Source organism: Pogonomyrmex barbatus, unplaced genomic scaffold (genome assembly GCF_055798465.1).
Source record: "Pogonomyrmex barbatus isolate J1 unplaced genomic scaffold, ASM5579846v1 scaffold15, whole genome shotgun sequence".
Taxonomy (NCBI): Eukaryota; Metazoa; Arthropoda; class Insecta; order Hymenoptera; family Formicidae; genus Pogonomyrmex; species Pogonomyrmex barbatus.
In genome coordinates this window covers 1,431,208-1,456,623 of record NW_028297111.1, presented here as the reverse complement: position 1 = coordinate 1,456,623, position 25,416 = coordinate 1,431,208, and the positions used below count along the sequence as shown (strand labels likewise).

General features: G+C 30.7%; 2 protein-coding genes and 1 long non-coding RNA gene across 5 annotated transcripts; 1 reads left to right on the top strand and 2 right to left on the bottom strand.

Annotated features, from left to right (window-relative positions):
- Positions 1-145: 145 nt before the first annotated feature.
- LOC148937221 (uncharacterized) lies at positions 146-6,325 on the top strand. The gene is made up of 2 exons (XR_016138580.1): positions 146-433; positions 4,905-6,325. It is a non-coding gene; the product is annotated as an uncharacterized LOC148937221 (long non-coding RNA).
- On the bottom strand, positions 4,254-15,500 carry LOC105425456 (uncharacterized). The gene is made up of 7 exons (XM_011636236.2): positions 14,574-15,500; positions 12,557-12,811; positions 12,099-12,291; positions 11,061-11,274; positions 10,844-10,983; positions 8,007-9,428; positions 4,254-6,035 (listed from the first exon to the last, which is right to left on the bottom strand). The coding sequence occupies exons 1-7, from the start codon at positions 15,038-15,040 to the stop codon at positions 4,920-4,922; spliced, it is 3,807 nt and encodes a 1,268-aa protein (XP_011634538.2). The 5' UTR covers positions 15,041-15,500; the 3' UTR covers positions 4,254-4,919.
- A 940-nt stretch (positions 15,501-16,440) lies between these two features.
- On the bottom strand, positions 16,441-24,944 carry rempA (intraflagellar transport protein rempA). Of its 3 annotated transcripts, XM_089073762.1 has the most exons (13): positions 24,788-24,944; positions 24,247-24,591; positions 23,909-24,156; positions 23,386-23,704; positions 22,243-22,462; positions 21,375-21,956; positions 20,887-21,175; positions 20,544-20,673; positions 19,681-20,172; positions 19,314-19,600; positions 18,953-19,229; positions 17,947-18,851; positions 16,441-17,048 (listed from the first exon to the last, which is right to left on the bottom strand). In XM_089073762.1, the coding sequence occupies exons 2-13, from the start codon at positions 24,508-24,510 to the stop codon at positions 16,736-16,738; spliced, it is 4,326 nt and encodes a 1,441-aa protein (XP_088929888.1). In that variant the 5' UTR covers positions 24,511-24,591; positions 24,788-24,944; the 3' UTR covers positions 16,441-16,735. The 3 variants fall into 3 exon arrangements, with proteins under 3 accessions (XP_088929888.1, XP_088929891.1, XP_088929890.1); XM_089073765.1 differs by lacking the exons at positions 24,247-24,591; positions 24,788-24,944 and having other exon boundaries at positions 23,580-23,704; positions 23,909-24,051; XM_089073764.1 differs by lacking the exons at positions 23,386-23,704; positions 23,909-24,156; positions 24,247-24,591; positions 24,788-24,944 and adding an exon at positions 22,780-23,272.
- Positions 24,945-25,416: the final 472 nt, after the last annotated feature.

The following is a 25,416-nucleotide window of genomic DNA, read 5'->3' as shown; positions in this document are numbered from 1 at the left end:
GATATAATTATTTTATTAAAATAATAAATTCTAAACAATGATAGTTCAACGAGTTGCAGCGAGCGTACGAAGCAATGATAGTTCAACAAATTGCTGCCAGTTAGTGCGGTGAAATAGTTCTTCGGTGGTGAATAGTTGCGAATAATACGAACATTTCATGTACAATGCGAATTATAATATTATCTCGATATGCAGTGTCGCTTATCGTGATTGTGTAACGATGCCTACTTTCTCCGCATCGTTCCGTCAACCGCCAACCGTCTAAGTTGCAGATCTGTCGGGCGTAAGGCGCGTTGCGCCAATTTTCATCTCTTTAACAATTCTCATGATTAATTGCGAAACGGCCTGCGTGGAATATATTCCACGTCGTGCCGCCGAATTCGACCGAATACAAGTGTACAAGAAACATTTATGAAAATTTTACCGCATCAAAGTACAATTCGTTCCTGGTATATCAATGTAGATAAAATAACTCTGGAATATGCAAACCTGCATTCCAAAATTTTTAAAAGAAAAATCTGAAACTGCGCGCAAAAGGAAAGAAATAAGCCTTAATTATGGATGATATGACGATTAGAAAAAAAGTGCAATGGAATAAAAATGAATATGTAGGATATATTAATTTTGGAAAACACATGAATGATCTTGACTTACCTGAAGCTTTCAGTGTTGTTGTATTTATGATTGTAGCAGTCAATGATCATTGGAAGATTCCAACTGCGTATTATTTTATAAACTCGTTGAATAGCACGGAACAAACGAATATACTAAACGATACGTTAACATTTCTACATGAAACAAGAATTTTAGTTACTTCCATCACTTTCGATGGACCACGAAGCCACTTTGTAATGGCCACACAATTAAGTGCGAAATTAAACATTAACGACAATTTGCAAGTTTATTTTTTGCATATTTCAGAAACACACACTTATTATATTTTTAAGGGAAAAATAAGAAATAAAACTATACGTCGCAAGAAAATTATTGCACGTCATCTTTTGCCTGATGTCATAAACCAATATGGCTGCAACGAAAGAGCCACGAATCTTAATAAATTATATTTCTAATACAATTAAATCTTTAATCATTATTTTTTCATAATACAGAGACATAAGAATTAATAATATTTGTTTATAAATAATATTAATTCAATCATACTAGCTTATATTAATTTAAAATATATAATGTGTTCCATAATTTTTATTTTTTTTATTCTATTTTATTTATTTCTAAATTTTAAAAACTAAGTAAGTTCTGAAAATAAAAAATAAAAGTTTCATTACATCAGAAATATTTATTCTTAGATCAACATTCAGTTTAATAATTAAAGCATTTAATTTTTACTCAATATTGAATTTAAAATTTAACAATTAAAAAATCACAATGGAGATACTATAAGTACAAATATAATGTAGATATTTTCAAAATGCAAGTTCCATATTATGCTAGTGATGTAAAAATAACCGTACAAAGACGACTAAGATGTTTCTTGGCAAATAAGAATTTATATATCGTAACTTTATATTAAAATCTCCGCCCCTAAGATTTAGAGAAAATATAGAAAGTTTTCTTATGTAGCATGTTTCAAAAGTGGAGGTTAATAACTCGGGAATTGGAAATTCAAGAAAAAAGTTAGTATGAACATAGGCCGGAAAATACGTTGTTCTCGAGTTTTTGTCATTTTTATTTTGAAATTTCAAATTGGTCTTGAATTTTGCTCTCGAATTTTTTTATCAAAATTGAAAAAAGAATGGATCTTTCTGAGCTTAATAACTGAGCTTAATTAAAGTCAAATAAAAGTTGCAGGCTTCAGCACCACTCAGGATGTAGGATCTTGATCTCTGCCAAGAGATGCTAAACGGGCTGTATCTCGACGTGGATACATTCCGGACGGTGCTAAAACAGCCCGCAATGTGTTTATTTAACTTTAATTGTTATAAAACTCATAAGGATCATGTTTTCTTTCGATTTTAATAAAAAAAATTCAAAAGCAAAGCAATTAAAAATTTCAGCCTGATAGAAATGAGAATGATTCGAAAACAATGGATTTCTGGATCTATGTTCATACTGACCTTTTTTCTTGTTTTTGGATCCCCAATCACTTCGCGAACGATTATTTTTAGAGATCACCAATCATTGCGCGAACGATTGATCTCCGCTTTTGAAACATCCATACAATGGATCAAACCAAAGCTATAGTTAAGCATAGAGATATAGAACTTGATCCATCCAATCATTTCTGAGATTCGATAATCTCAGAATTGGCCGGCTTGCATAAAGATTCACAGACTCATCTCGCGCGCATGAAACGCTACGTATATACTTGACGCGAGCTACGTCAAGTCAACGTGTCTCTTGATGTAACAAATATTTACGTTTTGTAACAAATATTTATTCAGGAAATGATCAGATGTCTACGTCAGTCTTCTTTCACTAATGAATGTTTTTCTTCAAAAGCAGTGAGTGCAAAGCATAATTTTTTTAAACATGCAGTATCGTGGATATAGCTACTTGACTTTGGATTTTAAATGTAAAGTTAAAATATATGGATCGACCCTTATACGATTATACCAAGATTAATCCTTATCTAAAATTATTTGTGCATTTAATAAATACATTGTATTCTAATGCGTGATTTGTTTTATAATTTGTTTTGTGTTATAACTGCCCGTAGCAAGTATTGATAAGGAGAGTTATTCATTCTGGTTTGTATTATCGCTTAATTTAATATCAAATAAATTTTAATCAAATATCTTTGCTCACTTCACATAATAACCGAAAAAAATTATCAAGGAAACATCATTACTGGCAGTGGCGTATTTAGTTTTGTTATTTTGATAAATAATTACATAAGTGGTTCTCAACCTTTTCAATACTTGGAAATCACATCAAATACCTACTATTTATTTCGTTAAATAAATTTTATCCGTACATGTTTGCAAGATTAAGAATTATATAAAATAATTAAGCATCATATAAAATTGGTCTTTTCTTCTTTTCTCTTGAAATATAAGATAAAAATGTTTGGAATACTTTTTAGATAGACTTTTTCCTAATTACTTTATCAGGCTTTATAGCTAGATATCTTATAGAATAACGAAAAAAAATTAAATAATTTGTCAATCAGATTAAAACAATGAAATAAAAATTAATAAATTTTATGTACAAAAAATACCGTTTCATAAAATATCGATAATTTAATTTAATTATGAAAATATATAGATATCCCAAAGAAATATATAATTACATATTGCAAATTGTATAATTTTTAAAGTAACTATGTATATTCTTCACATCAATTGATTTGTCACATTAATCTATAAAAAAATCATATTAGTCTATATAAAAGTATTAAGGTACAATTGAAAAAAAAAGTATAATTATATATCATATAACATATATTTATTTAATTAACTTGATTTATTAATAATTTTACCTTAATACCTTCATATCCCGAGTAAGAGAGAAATCATATTACGTAAAAAAAAATCATATAATTCAATTTTAAAAATACTAATGATCTTGACTTAAGGCTCCTGAGTAGCTATCGCGGCTATATTGGAATTATGATGTCATAGGAGAGAAATGACAATAAAATTTGTTGCACTTAATTTACAAATAATAATTGACTAAAACAACACTTGTGATGGCTTTAAGAATGAAAATGAACAATCCTTTTTCTTCTTGACAGTCAATAAATGAAAAGCATGTGAAATGAAGTCTAGGCAGAAAATATATGGTTGATGAGAAATAAAAGAAATGAAAAATATACTTTTACATATAACATTCAAAGGTAACTTTAGCTGTCGTTCATTTTTACGAATTTGATAAGTACAAGACAAGTCACATCTACACAATTAAGCACATAATAATAAAATTAAGTGTAACAAAAAATTTCGTTGCTGCACGTCATTTATACAAAGATGAACAAGGACAAGAATAAGAATAAACAAGAATGAATGACTTTCTATTTTTCACCGCAATGGTACATCGCTACCGTCAACGCAGAGTTCTTAACTGAGTACTCAGGAACCTCAAAACAACTATTCAATGTCAAATCAATAACATTAAAATACGTCCCTCTTAAAATCTTAAAACTTTTGTTTGAGCATATTTTTGATTTGATTCTATGAATATAAAATGAGTGATAAATAATTATAATAAAATTGAACATTTTATGTATACAAATATGTATATAAATATAAATTCAGTTTCACAGAGATATTTGAAATAATAGAACAGACAAAATATATAGTTAATTCAAATTATATTCTCATATGAAATGTTCAGTATATTCAGAATAAGACACAACTCGCATTTAAAATTTGTATATTCAATTTTCGCGTTGCAAAGGGGATCATAAGCTTTGTTAAGAATAAAACAGTTTCGTAGAAAAAAAAACAAACATTCCTCTTTATATGTATCATTTAACGATGTATAATTTTTAATAATTTAAAAACATTAAAAACACCTTTTAAAATCTAATGAATTTTTTAGACATTTTGACACTATTTTTTATTGCGATGAAGATTAAATAATCGTCGATAGAGCTTCAATCTTAGATAGTAAATTGCATGTCAAAATATAATTTACTAATCTGAAATAATGTTTCGTATAAGAAATCTATATACATAATTTGCAGTAAAAAATAATTAAAATATTTAAATTGTCGTATAATCAAATTACATTGTAATAGATACGCAAGATTTCGAAATATCCTACTATCTTAAAATTGAATAATATCCTAGTACTTATTAAAATTTACTTATACATCTTGTTTCTAACGCCGCTTTTCATTTATTCTAAAATGATCTATGAGATAATACGATTGAGAACCACCGGACCAAAACAGTCTATATTTTATCACCTTTCTCTATGCAAATGTGAAATTATGATTGCAGATCGAAAAGATGATCTCAACGATTAGGCTCCGTAACTTCGTTAAACAGCGGCGTCAACGAATCCATATCTTGCAGGCCGTCAAAACTACCAAGAGGATCCAGATCATCCGTCTCTGCATTGGTTTCTCCGAGAAAACTGGCCTCAAGAAGATCAGCAACATTTCTACAGAGACTATTGGAAGAAGCAGCTGTTGCAGCAACGTCAACGTCGGTGCTACTGGTAGCACCAGTTGCAGTAGCGACAGCAACGTTTGTTGCGTCACTCTGTAAAGTAAGAGGATGAGAATTAAGGATGGGATTGGACAATATCGGCTCGCCTGAATCCTGATACACGTCCTGAGATTGCATTGTGTGCAAAGGCGTTGATGGATATGATCTGGAACCATTACTGTCTTCTGTATATGATGGCATGTACGCAGATACTGGCACTGGCAATGGCGTGTTCGGATATGAACGCGATTGAATTATTTTTTGTAATGCCCCGCCAGCGTCGACGAGTATGTTTGACGGATCCAACATATCCTCTTCTGTTAAATTTAAATTGGTATTTGGCAAAGTATCAAGAACGATCGCATTGTTTAATGTCTCTTCCGTAGTTTGTTCAGATAACATTTGCAAATTTGACTGACGCTCCTCGTCCAAGATCGTAAGAATATTATTGATGTTTTCCGACGTAATCCCCTTGTCTGTCATCAAAAATTCCTGCTCATCTGACATAAAGTTTGCATCGTCTAATAGATACGTGCTCTCTTGTCCGATGGAAGAACCAAAATCATTGTATTCACTCGGTACTGGAGTAGGCGCAACTGAACTGCTCGTCGATGGATTAAAACTTTGACTCTGTACCGATGACAAATATTGTTGCGTAGAGCTCGGAGACATTAATGGTACAATAGGATTCACCATTCTGTGCAACGGCACTGATTGCGATCTATAAAATAATTGCTCGTTGCTTATATGTTTGCCAGCATGAAGAAGCTCTGTAATTTCCTGGTCTGGTGGAGGTGGTTGACCTTTCTGATACACATTCTTAATTTCTTGTAAATTCTCTTGACTCGGATAATTAATTAACAATTGTTTCTGAGATGTCAAGTCTAGAAATGCAGTGCATGGTGGTCCTTTCAAAACGACCTGTATTAAAGAAACATTTTATAAATATGTTTTATAACAATATGATACATTTTAATTTTCTGATACATTTTAATTTTAATATTCTTTTTTTGTAAAGAGAAGAATTCTCTTTCAATTATTTTCAACTTTTATATTAAACTTTGATAATGTGAATGTAGTTTTATTTTTATAAAAATTAAAATAAAATATTGATTATGATTTGAGTTAATAGCGCAAATATCCGAGTATTAAATTATAATTAATTTATATTCAAAGTATTCGCAATAAATGATGACATTAGTTTCAACCTATACTGTTTTTTTAATTGAATTAAGGGGATGTTAAACTCGTCTTACCGATAGAATGTGATAATTTTTATATTGATTTAATTTTGTTGTATTAATTTTATAGATTTGCAAATCCTTTTTCACAATTAAAATTTATTTAAAATTAACACGTGTCTAGCACATGAATTTTGTATCAAGAACGACGTAAAATCTGGTAAACATTAAAAATAATGGAAATTGGATTAGATATCTGTCAAGAGACAATTCGGCAAATACTCGAGCACAATTTGCAATAAAAGTTGAAATAAAAGTTTGCTTCAAATCTTCAAATTTGTTCACAAACCAATGTTTATTTAACTTATAAAATCCGTGACTTCCACGTTTATGGCCCATATTTTTCTACTGTCTTTCTTTAATATTTAATTAGAAATTTGCGCATATTAATATAACTTATGTTTTTGAGAAAGTATAAGTTATGTTAACTAATGCTTGTGTGCTAATCTAAATTAACATTTTTACCATTTTTGGGGTGACATGGTTTATCCTCGGTCTACAATAGGAAGTCTTAATTTTTGTTGTAATCCCTGGTGAAAAGCATTTTCTGCGCTGTTTTATGCTTCAAATTTTTAATTGAGATTTGGTCAATTCTTAAAGCTTAAGGACATAAAGTAACTCAAAAAATTTTTGCCGAAATTTATTTACAATTAGTTTAGAAAAGCTTAAGACTTATTACATATATTGTATGAGATTTCGGATTAAGATCTAAAGCAGATTCAAACTCGATTCTCACCCCATATTTACAAGACCGAAAATCTCTTAAATTTTGAAAGTTCAATCAGAACTATTCAAATATATCAAATAAAGGTAGAGACACACTGTACTCAGGTGACATGAGCTCACGTGATATCGCGTAATATTATGTTAGATGTAATAACGCATGGTATCATACTTAGGAGAGATATTTATCACTTGCGCAATTACTCTGCATACATAATTTTAAGAAAAGTGTAATAAACTAACAAACAGATAAAATTCAAAGAAAGATTACAGAATAATTAGTACATATATTATCAAATACGGTTTAATGAAATATATTATATATTTTTTCTAATCTGTAAAAATAAAACAAAAAACTCAATTATTTTAAAATATCGTCCATTTTCTTCCCAAGTCTTCCGATGCATCCTTTGATCCATATAATGATGTAATTTTATTTCATGCAACACGGGAATGTTTCCGTACACTTTTGATCAACAATTCTTCCATTCTTAAATATTATACTTTTACACACAATACGTATATCACATGAGTTGAAAAAGTGTGCGCTAGTACGAAATCATGAATGTGATAGTATATGTTAGCACACGTATGTAGCGTGAGAAAGCGTAACATGATAATAATGTGTTTCCAGTAAATTAAAATCTATAATAAAAACATCATCATTGTCAATTCACATTTTCGATTTATCACATGAGGTCACGTGATGCTCATGTGAGATCATGTCACGTAAGTATAGTATGTCTGTACCTTAACATACGGACTAATATCACATAAAAATCTTAAAAAAAAAAAAAAAAAAATTAGCATTTTATTCATTTAATATACTTTTAGGTGTAAATAAAATTAAAAAAAAATAAATTTTTGCAATTAATTACATTTTGATCTTATTGGTACTAAATTTATTGTATTTAATTTTGATTTTTACCTCAGACGATTTAGTCGTTGCCACTGTCAACACATGTCGCGTGTGTTCCGCTCCACTCGACGTTGGTACAATGAAGGTGTCTGTTGTCTTAATGGTATATGGTACGCTACACGAAATGGAGCGAGAAAGCATCTTCTGACTACGTGATCTGGAACTACCGGCTTGTAAGTTGCTGCGCGATCTCGGCACTGGTGTGTTACGCGGAGATACAAATGGGCTTGCGTTTGCCGAGTTCGATTTGGATGCGCGACCGTTAATAGGGGAATGCGGTCCGGGCGAGATCGGGGTGAAATTAAATATTCTGCGTCGCGTATTTGGACTCTGTGGCACAGTATTAGCTACACTTGACGTTGCTGCCTCTTGAACATGCTCAACAACATTCGTTTCGAAACTGACACGACGTCGCGTATTGCTCGGATTAGGATGATTTAGAAGTGTTGGGAGTATGAGATTATGTTTCTGTATAGGATCTCCTTTTTCCACAGCAATGCTCTGTTGAACGACAGTTACAGGTGTCAAATCGGCGGTGATAATGGGTGCTTTCAGGTTTTGTTGCAGTATCAATCGCAATTGTGACACCTTGTCCGACCGAGAGATCTGTTCGGCATCAGAACCGATGATACTAGTTTCTACATCGGAACTAGATGAGCTGCTTTGCTGAAAATACTGTAACAACTCTTCCTCCTGCTCTTGCGAATTGTTCCCGCCGTTTAAATAATCGTCCAAAGCATCCGAATCTATATCACGGACTTTTTCATCTTTGAAGACCGGTGGATCCTGCAAGAAACGGATCTGGTCCCTCGTAAGGAGTCCTGTGGACGTTTCCCTCGTGCTAGTGGAACAACTCTTTGACGAGTTAATATCACAGTTTTTAGCAAGTTGACTGTCCGCAGTTTCGACTGCTTTGCACTTGATAGATTTTGAATTGCTAGCTAGTATCACTGATATTTTACCGGCGCGTTGGATAGACGCTAATTTGGGTAACAAAGCGTTGGAATGCTCTGAATTTTTTTCTGTGAGCTTTGTCTGTTTTTCAGGACTGGGCTCTTGCTGTACTACAATTGGATTATTGGCACGTTTCCTGGAATTTTTACCTTTGACATCGCGCTGTGTTATACTCATTGTTACTCTAGGATTGCTATTACTTTGTCCATCTTCGCGCGATTGTACCACTAGATTATCACAGTAAGATTCTTGGGAGACATTGCAAGTTTGTCGCTGCTGTGGTTGCTGTTGATTATTAGTTTTCAATATTTTTTTTTGCCGATTATAAACTATAGCAGATAAGTTCACTTTTGCCAATGAGTTTTGTACGACCACTGTTGTTGCTGCTGCATTTGTACCTTGAGGTGATTGATTGGATTTGACTTTTTTATATCCTTTGTTGATATTTCCTTTATTGTCAATAATCTTTTCTTTGTTCTGTAAAAATCAATTATAATTCTAAATGCAAAAATATAATTTCAGTTAATTATAATCAAATTAAAAGAAAAAAAATGTTTTATATTTTTAAATATTATTTAAATAAATAAAATGACTAATAAGTGACGGAAAAATTGATAGAACTTCTTATTAATCTTTTCAATCTTATTCCTTTGCTTTTTATTTTTTATAAATTTATTTTAAATTATATTTATTTTGTTATATGAACGTTTATATTTATGTCACATGATAATTATTATATTAAATATCTTTTTTGTTTTTTCTTTATTGTTTCCATAAATATTAATCTATTTATAGTATTGTGTAAATTAACTATTTTCTTGATTTTCAATATATTATTTTATAAATATAAATATAATATAATTAAATATTATAATATTTAATTGTTGATTTATTTCTATATACTAATTATAATATCAAGAAAATACAAGTTTACATTTTATTTAATTTTCATTGGCTGCAAGCTAATTAGCATAAGATATGAATTAAATTATTCAATAATAAATCAAATCATGATAAACAAATGAAATGTTTAAAATTAAAAAAAGCTACATAAATAAAATATCTAAAGTTGAAAAGAATCATAAAGCATACGTAGTGGAAATAAATAAATATAACATAAACATACAGAAATTACATAAAATGGAATAAAAAATAAAAAATGTGTTATTATTGAATATAAAATATGATTATAATACAAAGATAATTATAAAGATAATTATTTCATCTTTGATAAAAAAAAATGAAAGAATAAGTCATGATGGCAGATTATAAAGTTTTAAATGTTTATATTTAGTCTCATCATAACTACATAAAAGTTAATTTAAAGCTCCTGACTACCATGACATATTAGAATTGTGTCTAGGCGAGAAATACAATGAAATTTGCAAATAAAGATATTTGACTAAAACGACACTTGAAATGGCTTTAAGACACTTGTGAAAATGGACGGCTACTAGCCTTTTCTCTGATAGTCAATAAATAACCGTAAAAAATACATCAAAGGAATCAAAGAAAAAAAATACATAAATACATTTGACAGCTGTTGAAAGAAGTAAAAAATGTATTTTTACATATAAAATTCAAAGATAACTTTAGCTGCCGTTTATTTTTATGAATTTGATAGGTACAAGGCGAATCACATCTGCACAATTAAGTACATAATAATGAAATCAAATGTAATAAAAAATTTCGATGTCAATACATCACTTAATATAAAAAAGAACAAGGATAAGATGAACAAAATGAATAAGCTTCTAATTTTTAATTTTTCGTATTGCTACCGTTAACGCGGAGTTCTTAGCTTTCTTCTAAGTAGTCGGGAGCCTTAATATTTATTTGTTTACACACTTCTATTTTTATTTTTACTAAAATTAAAATATTATACTACATACCTGTATAATGGAATCAGGACGATATTTCTGATCTTTTATATGTTCGCGTTGCTGAAGCTTGCGTTGTAACTGTAATTGAGCTTCACGAAGCTTAGCAGGCTTACCACTTACAGGTGTTGTTGATAGATCCGAGACAGTCTCTGAATTAAGAATTATGAATTAATGATTCAATTGCAAGAAGACAGAGTTTTATTTGTAAAATTCAAATGTCATTCACCTTTATTAGGCGAAGCATCACATTGATCTGAAACTGAAAGAATGCATACAGCAGCCAGAGATCGGGTATCGACACGAAAATTATCAACAAGATGTCGCGCTAAGGCACACAAATTTGAAAATTTCAGGCCCAAAACTTTTTCCGCCCATTCTCTTATCAGTGCAGATGCAGCGCCTAGCATTTCCTCAGTGATATTTTCCTCCGAATTTTCTTCCTAAATTTAATATTATAATATTATAATATTATATATTTTAATATTATAGTCACAAGTCATACATTAACATATTTATATATTAAGACTCAGCCTCCCGCTGCAGCCATATATATGAATTATAACGTCAGAGGCGAGAACATATAAAAAATTTCTTGAGTCATATAGTTTTTATTTTATACTTTTTCCTTAAAAACATGATATTTTCATTTTCTTAAAACTTGTAATACCAAAAAGTATTTGTCCAATAAATCATATAAAAGCAAAATAATTCTTGTAATAATGGTCACTACTCAGCTATTAGAAACAATTAGATCTAATGATCTGGTGATTTCTGATAGCTAAACTTTTATGTGATTTATTGAACAGATATCTTACTTTCTGACATTTTTTTACAAGTTTTAAGAATATGAGAATATCATGTTTTTAAGAGAAAAGTACAAAATGAAGCTATATAATACAAGAAACTTTTTACATGTCATTTCTCGCCTCTGATGTCATACAATCCATGTCGCGCCGCGAGAGAACCGAGCCTTAAATTTATAAATTTAAAAAATAGCAATAAAAATATACCCAATATAATAATTATAATAATATAATAATGTGATAATATTATATAATACTAATATAAGTGCAATGCTTAATATAAGAAATAATTTAAAAAAAAATGAATAAAAGATAAAAGAGAGAGAAAAAGATATATAAAGGAAATCTAAATAATTTTTTTTAAATAATGTAGCAGTTTTATTAACAAAATATATTAAATAGAACTATGGAAACTATGGAACTAATGGAAAATATATTGCATTTACTGGTTTGTTACTTACAGTTTGAGAACCAGATATCTTTGGCAGTGTTGGAGGATCCAATTTAATTCGCTTACGCATACCAGCATAACAGTAGCGAGAATTGCCTCGTGTACCCAACCTACGAGGACGCACTCGCGGATATACCTGTTTCATGACTTTTCCAAAATCAGCCGTTGATAATGGTTTCATAGAATTTCTTACACAATACATGCTAAAAATAAAAATTATATGTAATATCTTCAAAAAATGTTTAGGCAAAAAGTTGTTTGTTAGATTACGTAGATGTATTAGACATAATTAAATCAATATTTGCTTAAATAAAGCCATTCTTCTGTTTGAACTTATTTTAATTTTTAATGCAAATTCGATAAGAAACTATTAGTAGACAATAAATACATAAACAAATGAGTAAAATATTGTATAAAAAATACCAGTTGAGAAGTACAAATGTATTTTATATATTGAAAAAAATTTACTTGTATTCATCATATACTTCTTGCTTCGGTAGAGATACATCTGGGTCTTCTTCTAAATGTGTCTTAATCCACATGATAGTCTGATGAATTTCATAACGATTTCCTAATGGATTTAGTGGTTGTCTCAATGGATCGACGGTCCCACTTGGATTTGTCAGCAGTAATGGAAGTTTCAGGTACAATAATAACTTTTCCTCTATCTTAAGTTGTTCCACTTGTGAGAAAATCTCGTCTACATGTGCCTTAGATTCTTCACTATGAATTAAAAAGATAACACATATTATTAATTTTTATTAAAGCAAAATAATCTCTCAAATACAAAAGCATAAAGTATAAGATTTAGATGCTGATAAACTTTAAATACAGAATATCTAACACAAAATTTTTCATGAATCATATAAGAATATAAATAATTTATTAAATGATATCATTAGAACAATAAAATCTGTAAAAAGATATATCTAATGTTTTTCAAGCATTCTCTAAACATGAAGAAATTTATAAAGAACATAAATGTTTTTATATTTAAAAATCTACATATCCTTTATATCATGCTTTATATTGTATATTATTAAGAAAAAAGAATTTGCAATCTTTTCATTTACTAATAAATTTTTTATATAAATAATAAATTTCTCTTCTTACACACACACACACATGCGCACGCGCGCGCGCATACACACACACACACACACACACACACACACACACACACACATTCACAAAAATATTGGATAATTTAATGATAGAATAGTCAAGTAAAACATTTGGATTCCTACTACTATATATATATAAGACATAATTCCTGCTACTATATATAAGATATAACTGCTGTTACTATATATAAGATATAAATTTTGAGAAAGAATTTAAAGAAACATATTAGATGCAGCAAAATGTTCTCAAACCAATTTTGTGAAAATTCTCCTAAGTATTATTGGTAGAATGTCAAAAATATAATAAAATCTGATAGTAAGATATAATAACATATTATCAACTAAAACCAAAGAATCTGCCATCTTGTAACTATTTAATAATATATTCCAATTAAATAATTACTGTATGATATTATTTTATTTACCATGTTGATTACAATTGTAATCAACATATTCTAGATTTAAGGCTCTTGTTCATTTATCACTATTATCTGAAATTATGAAGTTAGAATTGAGAAAAACACAATAAAAATTCTCTATAAGATATATTAAAATAAAAGTATTCTTCAATAAAAAAATACTTATAAATGAAATACTTATAAATGAAGCAACTTGTAAAATATATCAAAAACTCTTTTCATTAATTGATAAATAATCATATATTTGAAAATGAATTTTATATTAACAAAAAATTAAAAAAATTAAAATCACAGCTATGACAAATTAATAATATATAAAGTATAACAATAATAGAAGTAAATGCAACTCAATTCCTCCTTGAAACAAAAAAAAGTTTTTAATATATCTTATAAGTCTATTCTATTTAATGCAATAATTGTCTATCAATTGTCTTGCAAATATTGTTTTATTGAAAAATATTTCTATTTAAATATATTTTGCAAGAATTTTTATTGTTTATCTTCTCACTTCTGACATCACACAATCTGAGAGTAAGATAAACAGAAGCCTTAATAAATTTCTCTATATATTTCTATGATTTTATAAGATTATCTAGAAAATTGAAAGTTGTGAATAAAAGAATGAGAAAAATAGTAATTAATCATATATTAATCATATAAATCCTTACAAGTCAAGATTCTGTTTTATTTTTGAAGTTTAATATGATATCAATGCCACAAAATTTCATTTAAATCTGCTGACAAACTACTAAGATATTGTTAACATTTTACTAGAGTTACATGACAAAAGTAAGTTAAGAAAAGTTAAGTTAGAAAAATAATAATAAATCCAAGAGAATGAAAGTATAACAATATAATCATAACTATAATATAATTTCAGAAAAAAATGGAAAATAAAAAGAAGCGATTATGCATTTCTTGAAAATTTAAAACCGACTTAACCTAATGCTATCCTCTATCATAATCCGAATCTTGTCTTGCTTAGAAGAGGCGCCATGGTTGTTCAAGGTCGCAAATTTAGTTGTGATAAGATCTTGCAGCTGATCGCCATCTCCGTGAAAACCATTCGAGGCAAATCTGCCAGCTGGTGGCTGTCGTTTCTCAAGAACGGTAGTAGCAGTGGTACTAGTAGTAGTAATAGCATTAGTAGTAATAGTTGCGGTAGTAGTGATGGTAGTGGTGGTGATAGTAGCAGCAGGAGTAGAAACAGCAGCAACAGAAGCGATGACCGTGGCGGCGGTTGAAGGGGTAGAGGTGGTGACGGTGGCGGTAACAGCAGCAACGTCGCCATTCTCCACACAAATGTCATTGCGCTCCTTCTTAATCCGTTTACCATCGAATGCGCTTTCCTCTTCGCTCTTCGCGAATGTTCTGCAGGATTTCGTCTGATCATGACTGTCAGTACTCATCGTAGCCTAAACTTTCCCGTCCCTCCCTACCGCCCACCCGCCTCCAGCCGGTCGTAGCTCACGTATGCAGAAACGTATCGCCTCCCGGTGCACGGCTACTGTGAGCTATCATGTTGTCCGTTATTCGGTGATCGGCTAGGCTACTCGTTAGCATCCCGGCATACCATTACTTGGCGGAGTCTTCTGTTCGCGCGTGAGGAACTACCACACGAGTCGCCGAATCGCATATGATATGCGGCGACGAACGGATTCGTCATAACGGCACCGCATTTGCTGATTGTGTCGATGCAGACGCTCAAGTCGTGTGAGCGTCAGTAATTAAATGAAAAACCTGACGAGAACTACAAATCGATACCGGCTACAATGGCCCACAAACGTTCACTCAACTATTCACTGCGGTTCGTTGCTCGGTTTGCGCTAGTTTACGCGTTCTTGTTCCGTTGCCATAGAATATGCATTTCAAGTATAGATTTCTACCGATATCATTGAATAAAGAATACCAAGAGAGTATATGTTGCGATCATGGCGTAAGCCTCATGCAGACACCAGCGCTTTGACACAGATGTTGATTGGTGAAAAATAAGTAGTGGGGATAAAACGGCGAATGAATCTTTACTATTTATCCCCATTATCCATTTTTCACCAATCAGCGCTCGGTGTCAAAACGTCGGTGTTGCATGAGGATCCAGGCTAAGGCATAATGTAAAGAAACAAGGTATGTTCTTGCGCATGAAAATGAGAATGGACCAATGAGGATGGTGGACCAAGTAGCCGGCCATATTAATATATCAGTCACTCAGCGTTTTTCTCGCAATATTCAAAATGTAGTATAAATAAGGAAAGGACAATTAATAAATTTATTTAATTAAAAACTACCGTGACTAATTGTGACTTTTATTATTAATAATTATTAAATTCTCTATTATCGAATCACACGTAGTCACGTAGTCACAAATTTGTTTATTTTGCTATTATTTTCCAATATATGGAAGGCGATTGTTCCAACGCCATATCTGCACAGAACGAATCCAAATTAGGCCTACCTGACGAGCACCTCTTGTTTCCTGACACCATGCATTGACCGTAGCCTATAAGTTCTATGGTTTCTTTACACTATGTGTAAATCCCGGTCTACAATAAGTGATTTAAGTTTTAAGCCATAAGAAATGGATGAATCATAGTCAAAAAATAGGAGGAGAATAATCGACTATGATTGGTCAATTTCTTATGCTTAAGGTTTAAATCACCTATTGTAGACCGGGACTAATGTTATCTTGCGCATGATTGTCAAACAAGTTTGATATTGGCCAAATATCTATAATCTTGGCTCAAGGAAAAACCAAGGCTATTATAAAAAGTAATAATAGTAAACAATTCCAACTATAAAAGAAAAAGAAAACTATGTCGATGGCAAATCTTCAATATAGGATCATCTCCTAAGTTATTATTATTATTGCTTATTAAAAGACAAACATTTATTTTGTAAAAAATAATATAATAAAAATTTAATTCAAAATTATATGTGTAAGATTAAATCTAACTATGTACACTATTATATAGATTATGTCTTATTAATGTGTGCTTAAATCTATGAATCAATATCATCTCAATAGTATCTTTTCTATTAATAAATATATGTAATACTCTAAGCAAGGCATTTTTTATCGTGTAATAAAAATTCGTTTTAACAAAGTTTTATTCTCCCAAGAGCTCTTCGATGCCATCATCTTTATCAGAACTATCTTGTCGTTGCACTTTCATTTTATAGCCCAATGCTTCCAAAAGATTTACGTTAAAATAATAACTTAAATTTATTCCTGGCACTAGGCGTTTCAGTTCTTCGATGGTCGCCCAAGCTTTCTCAGTATCTCCTATATTAGCATAATGTTGTGTGATTGTTGCGAACAAATCGCCGAGACGAACCGATCGTTCTAGATTAGGTCCTTGAGAATCCAAGAGATGACGAACTTGTTGCATTGCCGTCTCAGTCTCACCTCTATCAAACAATCTGTTCAATGAGAAAAAAATATTCAAATATGTATAAAATATGCAAATAAATTGCCATTAATGTAAAGAAATTTTCATTATTTCAATGAAATAGATTAAATGTTCAATATAAACTGCAAATCCGTTTAAATGTTCAATATTTATGATAAAATGCAACTTTATAACACATATATTTATTCAGATTTCTTTAATTTAAATAAATTATAAAATATTAACAATTAAAGTCTTAGTTATATAGAAAATCTATCTAAATAATTTCGAATACAAATTCCATAATAATACCTAACATTGATACCTAACATTTGAAAAAACTAAGCAAATAATTGAAATAATTTTCGCAATAAATTCCTTGATGAAAAATTTTTTATGAAAATATACATATATATTCAATAACATACTATTTGTTAGTCATATACTGTTTGCTCGATAAGTAGGCTAATTATTTTATCAGTTTAAACGCTTTTTGTATTTTAGAATCTAATATTGATCAGTTTATGATTCAAATCAAGATAAATATATATATAATGCATAAAATTATTACTAAATATAAAATCTTGTCTTATAATAAAAAAAGTATCAATATTTATTTATTCTACATTAATATTAATCATTATTTATTTATTAAATAAAAAAATAATATTTATGATTTGAAAGTCCATCTTAACAAAACTATATAAAGACATGAAATTATTTATTTCAAGTAAATTTTTCTGAAAAGATAAATTGCGAAAAAAGCTAAGTATTTTAGACAAAGTGCCTTGAAATCTTTTATTTTTATTTATAAATATATAATTTTAAATTTTTCTTTTACTAATTTATTTTTTAACTTCTCACATATTTTCACACTAATATTATTAATATTACTTATCATGAATTAAAAATCAGGATCTTGGATTTACCTTTTAATATCCAGATAGCGTTTAATTGCTGACATTCTATTGTTCACCAGCTCTACTGCTCGTTTGTGAACATCTGGATCTCGCGGGGTTACTACTTTAGATAAACATCTGCTTGCTTGATTCAGTGCATCTAGTGCTTTCTCATAATTCTGAAACTCGTCGATTTCTACTTGTGCACACGCCACATAAAAATTAGCCAACAAATCCATGGCTTTACCCTTGGAATAGAAATTTATTATGTTCTTCAGGACCTCTGGTTGATTTTGCCAATCCAGAGACTGTAAATAATTGCCCGCCATAATGTAAATTTCGCGGTTTCTCGAAACCTGTGCGAAAAAGCAAATCTTTTCGGTGTCTCCAGACTTAAGTAATGCCTTCATAGCGCGCAATTTGTTGCCAGCTTGTGTGAATTTCTTGGTCGCAAGATGATAATTTCCTTGATCGAAGGCAATTTCCGCGATTTTTTCGAGTATGGAAATTCTCAAACGTTCGCGTTCTGAGTCACTGTCATTCCCTTTCTCAACAGTCAGCTTCTCCGCCAGCTCTTCACTTAATACAATGTTATGTTGCTGTATCAAATCCAAAGCTGCCATGTAATCTTTGCCGGTTGCAAGCAAATCTACTGCTTTGTCAATTTGGTCGTTCTGCATAAAGTAATCGGCACATTTGCGAATTAACGATGGGTCAGAATCCGCGTTGACATCCATGATAATTAGCTGCAATGCGCTATACTGTCGCGTTTTGAACGCAACATCTAAAGCTTTATGCAAAAGACCAGCTTTATGGTACAGCAATATTGCACGATCTGATTGATCATTATCTTCGTAAAATTTGGCGACGTCTATCTGCGAATGTCGTGGTGCTAATATAGCTAGTGGCCACAATTCTTCTAGCATATCGTGCTCCTATCAACAAATATCATAACATTATAGACTTATTAATCCTTATTAAAAAAATTAAAATGAGATAAATGTGGCGTGTAGTTTTTAATAATCGAATGCCTCACCTTACACAGTCGTATTGCATTAGTGTAAGCTTTAGCGATTGTGTAAAAATGAATCGCTTGTATCATGTTATTCTTTGACTCATAGTGCGCAGCAAGATGATATGCCGCTGCTGCATGATTTGTTTTAGTTACTAACTCACATACTTCATCTTCTCTACCGAAATAACAAAGCAGTCTTGTCATTGACAGAGTATCTTTTGCTTGCTCGTAAAGATGCAAAGCGGTCTCCATATCACCAGTCGATTCTGTATATTGAGCATGCCAGTTTTTAATTTCTCTGCAAAAATATTAATCTAATTATAAACACCGCAACTAATTATTTTTTTTAAATTAATTTAATTAATGCCATTAAATCGCTTACGGTTCTTCAGAATTATTTAGATATGCAAGTAATTCCCGAGGTCTCATCAAGAGCATTCTGGGAACTTCAAATCGATGACAATCTGCTTTTGTATACATATCGATAGCTTCTGCTATTTTACCTTGTTGCTCCAATGCACGAGCATAATTGTAATAGCTCGTTTTTTCACGAATTTTATTCTCATTAGTGGCTAATTCGATTGCCTCTTTGAATTTATTTCGTGCCTCGTACAACCGTCCCAGCAAATCCAAACGTTTTGCTTCTCGGAAAAGACGTTCTGCATCCATCTGTGATTTTTGAGAATGTATTTCGAGTGTATTTGCAACACTAACTGAAAACATACTTAAATGTGTATTTTATGACTTACATAAAGACCAAGTTCGATAGCTAAAATTCCTACTTGTGCTTCTAAACTCAAAGTATCATCTTGCATTGCTTCGCGTAAAGCCCGTGCAGCATTAGCTTGTTTCATATGGCCCAGGCAAAGAAGAGCCATGTTCAATTGTTTTGTTTTCACACACATTTTAGCCAAGCTCTTCCAAACAGCTTCATTCTTTATAGATTTAATAGCTTTAAAGGCTTCTTCCATATTTGCCACACTAATATGATAACTAAAATCCATCACTGCTTTCCTAGTGACCGAATTACACTCTCCCAGTTCTTCAAAATCTCTCATTAATAACTGCATAATCTTGCTACTTCTATCTAAACTTTTTTCAGAGTTTAGGATAATGATATGAGGCGAATGTACACCTAATAGCCGACAATTTTCATCAGCAATTGGCTTCACATCTTGTACAATAATACCATGATCTGATGTTGCAAATAACGATACTAACACTACAGAGGCTTGTACAGTCTGCAAACAAGTTGTGATTTATTGAATATGTTTATTGTGTGAAATCATTAATGTATTAATTTTTTTAGATTTAAAATATTATAATTCATGATCAATTTTTTTTATATAGTAATAAAAAATAAAATTTCTATTAAGAAAAATTTATATATGTTCTTATATATAACAAAGAATTGTTGAATATTGTTTTATAAATATATTAATGTTCAATATTAGATACTTTACATATGCATAAATAATAGAAAGATAGTACAAGAAAAGTTAGATTTAGAAAATTTTTATTATAGAATCAAAGATTTATATAACTAATATCCATATAAATATATAATCCATATAATATTTAATTCAATCATAGATAGCCTGGTAGACAATACCTGGTCATTGCCCTTATTAAAGCTCTTAGAATCACGGTTTTCTAATTTTTGAGCTCGACATACTAATAGCCTGGAATCTTCTACATCCCAGTAATGGGCTGTGACCAATCTTCCTTTACACTGACTAGTTCTAAAAATAGATATATATTAAAGTATTATATATGAAAATATATAAATTAAATTATTAAAATACAAAACGAACATTATATAATACGAGTATATTAAAAATATATAATTAAATAAAAATACATATAAAAAAATTATATAATTGATTAATGGAAAATATAATTCTGATTTATAATTTGATACAATCACATCAAATTCTCTTAGCTCTTTTACTTACAACATGGAATCGTCATCAACAATATCGTCTGACTCTCCAAAATCAAATTCGTGGATCTGATCGCTTTCAATATCCCAGATATATAAAACTGAACTAGGCATAAGATTTGCCATGGCGACAGTAATCGAAACACAACGGCAATCAAAATTACACCTAGCTTCGATAATCTCGGCAAAATCGCTAATTGCCTCGTATGTTGCCATAGCACGAGTATGTAATTTAGCTTCATGTTTGCTCAAGTCCCAAATCTTCAAAATGCCATTCAATGATGCTACAGTTAAATAATGTCCTACAAAAAGTTACTAGTATTTATAATGCAAGTAATACACACACACACACACACACACACACACACACACACACACACACACACACACACACACACACATACACACACACACACACACACTTTCATTAAAAAGTATATTATTTTTTCATGGGTAATAAGAAAGAATGTATAACGTATTATTTCAATCAAACATTCCTACCTGTCAATTCCATCGTGATTGGTTCGCCTTCTTCTGGTAAAGTGGGAAGCGTCTGAATGACAGAGCCTTCTATAGATCGTAGCTGAATAATTGTTGGAGTCAACACAATCAATGTGTGTTCATAAATTAGCATTTTTTCTGTGTCGCAACTGAAAGTCGCAACCACATTTGTGTTGAAATTGGCTCCTTTATTAATACTATTAACGACAATTTGTCTACCAGAAGAAACGGCAATGTATTCCTTTGTTACAGCGAGAACTTGCACCTGAATTTCTGTCTTCAGTGTATATGTTTGTTTATCCATCTCAAGCAGAATCTGTGTCGGACTGAGTTGACTTGCACAAACGCCATCATTGTAAACTGCGCATATTGGTTGCTGATGTAAGATGAATACATTGGTAATACAATTAACAGCCAGAAGGGAATTCCGAGATAAACTGACGCCCCATGTCAACTGTTTCACAGTACCATGAATTGCACAGGATTCTGGGACAGTCGGCCAGGCATTTTCATCACAATCAGACACACATTTTCTTTTCCATAGATAGATTGTACCTAAATTGGTACCAGCAGCCAAAGTATCTGAGAATGATAGAATGTTATTTAATTTGTTTTTAAAATTATTTTTATGAAAATAATTGAGATATTGTATAACTAGAAAATACAATTATAATATAAAAAATATATTATAATATACACACACATACACACACACACACACACACACACACACATACACATAAAGTAAGAGTATAAAAAAACTTAAGTTATAGATTATAGTAAAGAAACTCAAGTTTGCATACTCAATCAATTTGGATAAGCTTGACTTAAAATTTTGAAATCCCATTCTTTTACAGTAAATCCATACCATTGCCTTTGCAGAACGCCAAACTAGTACATATTTCCTGAGGAGTAGCAACATTTCCATTGGATGAATCTGGAGGCGACAGGACATATGTATCACCAGTGTGAAGATCCCAACATCGTACAGCGAGCTCTCCCATAAGTACAGCCAATGTATTTCCACTAATCCAGCACAAAGTGATACCAGTGATACGTGACGTGTCACTTCTGCTACTTAATTTTACCTAAAGCAATAAGTCTCATAATATCATGTCATACTTATGTCATTATTATATAATTGCGTCAATTAGCTCTATCATTTAAATGTCAAATAAAAAATCTACATATATGTTGTTATACATATTAATTTTTAAAATTAAGATAAATACATTGTTATATATTCAAACTATACACAATAAATTCAATCGTATTCTATTTAATATTTTATTTATGTTTTATTTCTTCTTAAGGAATCCTGGACTAACGAGCGAACTTCGAAAAAAAACGTTCATACATATGCAGATCTAAACATACATTTATACATACATACATTCATACATACATTTCTATACACACGATACTCATATGAATAAATTTTCGTATTGCTTTTTTGCATTATATTACGTATCTATCTTAATTCTAAGAGTTCAACATTGTTTCTTCACATAATCTTCTAGCAATATCAGTTTTGTAGCTACTGTAAAATTTTTATATAAAGCAAATATTGACAGCTTTGGATGCCATTTTAAAGTACCAAATGGATCTAAATTTAAAAAATTTTTCTCGTTTTCGATACGAAATTCATATGCTAGACACGTATTAATGCATATTTAATTATAGAAAAGGATTTTCAGACCTATAAAGTTAATAAAAAATGAAATACAATACAAAAATTACTGCGTTTTGTTTTATACTGTTTTGTAATAGACAGGTCCAGTATCCCCTTAATGAGAATGTTTTAATCCTTTACCAGTTAATATTAATTTTTTATTACATTTCAAAAATATAATCTTTTCTTTTTGAAAATTGATGATAAGAAACATGATAAATAATTGATAAATAATTAATTATGATATTATTGTAGAATTTGAATTTGTTATATAATATATTTTTTAATTAAAAAAAATAATACATAAATGTAACAATAATAAAACTCAATGACATAAACCTTTGTCAACTCAGTAAGCTCTCCACTGATCGGATCTACTTGAAAATGACCGATATTCAATCCCTCTGTCATAATAATGATAGAATCTCTGGTTTGATGATATAGTAGACAGTGCAATGCTGCACCATCAGTACTAAGAACTTCCTTACATTGTCCTTGAGCATCAATAAAGTATATAATGCCATTAATAGTACCGATGTAAAATGCATGATTGTCTCGCTGTGCCAGAACTGATGTCGGTGCAGCAGTTCTTGGACGCCAAGAACTGAATAGATCTAAAGCTCTTTCATCACCAGCCACTGCCGCTTTTGCCAAACCACTGTAAATTGCGCAGCATCCAAACAGATATTTAATTAAATAATTAAGAAAAAAGATCAAATTTTCATAATTTACTTAATTTTGAGACTTGACACTCATACAATATTAACGTGCTATTATAAAAGTCTATACTATTATAAAAATAATACAAGCTGTTTCATACAATTTAATCTTTTATTTGTTTATTTAAATACCATTATCATACCTAATGTCAACAGCTGGCTTCAGTGGAACTGTCCTAAATGCAATTTGTGAAAAGGATTCTTTTAATTCATGATGAAATATCATGAAGAGCTGTCCTCTTAAATCTATCTTCCAACCAACTATAGATCCTCCAGTATCTGCCGATACTAATCTGCCACCATATTGACTCCACTGTAGAATCGTAATAGAATCTCGATGAGGAGTTACCACCACATTAAACTCCTGAGCTCCAGTGTCTCCTGGCCATATCTAAGAATAATTTAGCATTTTTTTCTTATCTTATGACAAAAGAAAAAACATTTTTTTTTTCTCTTGGAATATTTCGATAATTATACTAACTCGTAATTCTCCGCTCTCCCATCCTGCTGCTAGCCATGTCTTCTCAGGATGCCATCCGAGGGCAGTGACTTGTGCCACTGCATGTCCTGGTGATTCAACATCTTGCACAGGCTCACCTTGATCATCATAGATGGTTACAAAGCCACCTTTGTCTTGAGAATATGCGGCAACAGCAAGCAAGGGATAATTATTGTGCCAAGTTGCAAGAGTGCTTATTGAAGCACTTTCAGGATTTTGCACTCGTATGTCAAAATATAAAGTCATTGTTATCTTACATATAACCAATTTAATTATAGTTTAACGTCACCATATAAGTATCGAGATGTCTATATATAGAGCACATTTCTGAAATATACTTCACATTAATAAATCGAAGTAGTTGATGTGATAATAAATTCTCTTTTATTGATAAAACGCAATCTATTCTCTTAATGTATATTGTTTGACAGTTGTCATGGAAACCAACATATAATGCAGCCATTTTTTTCTAGGAACTGCGTTCCGATATTCATCAGTATTGAAAATCTATAATATACGTTACCTGAACTACATATTTTCAGTACTGGTAGTGAATATTGGAACGCAGTCCAGGTCAAGGTTAGCCGGCGACACACGGGTAACACCTATTTGACCACGTCCCGATTGATCACTTGGCTGCTTGTTTTTGATTGATTTCTTGTTGGATTTGCATATAAGTCCCGGTCAATAGGCGATTTAAGCCTTAAAGAAATTGACCAATCATAGTCGATTATTCTTCTATTCTTCGACTATAATTCGTCCATTTCTTATGGCTTACGTAATATGTATGACGTCATTTGCTATTGAAACACTTCGAAGTACCAAATGAACCGGATAAAACAATGTTTCAAACAATTCGAAACATTTGTAGCGCTAAGTGGATCGCACCCCTAATCGAGATTCGTATCAGAGCACAAAATTTGGACATTGAATATATTTTTATTAAAATTTAAACTAAACGGATTAAGCATTTATCGAAACACAATATACATTGGAAATAAAAGAGCAGTTTTTTTAATTTCTTTTCTTTTTTAATTTCACGCAAATTTTATACTGATCTAAAATATAAAATAAATTCAAACAGTTCGAACATGTTCGAACTGTTCGCTCGAATTGTTATTTAATATTTAATCTTGAAATTCAAAGTGTTTA

Excerpts from the sequence above, each read along its gene's own strand:
- LOC105425456 (XM_011636236.2), bottom strand. The coding sequence starts at position 15,040 with ATGAGTACTGACAGTCATGATCAGACGAAATCCTGCAGAACATTCGCG. Across the intron at positions 12,812-14,573 it reads ATGATAGAGGATAGCATTAG|TGAAGAATCTAAGGCACATG; the intron begins GTTAAGTCGGTT and ends TTTAATTCATAG. Across the intron at positions 9,429-10,843 it reads GTCCTGATTCCATTATACAG|AACAAAGAAAAGATTATTGA; the intron begins GTATGTAGTATA and ends TGATTTTTACAG.
- rempA (XM_089073762.1), bottom strand. The coding sequence starts at position 24,510 with ATGACTTTATATTTTGACATACGAGTGCAAAATCCTGAAAGTGCTTCA. Across the intron at positions 20,173-20,543 it reads TTAATAAGGGCAATGACCAG|ACTGTACAAGCCTCTGTAGT; the intron begins GTATTGTCTACC and ends ACTTGTTTGCAG. Across the intron at positions 19,601-19,680 it reads CTATCGAACTTGGTCTTTAT|ATGGATGCAGAACGTCTTTT; the intron begins GTAAGTCATAAA and ends CAAAAATCACAG.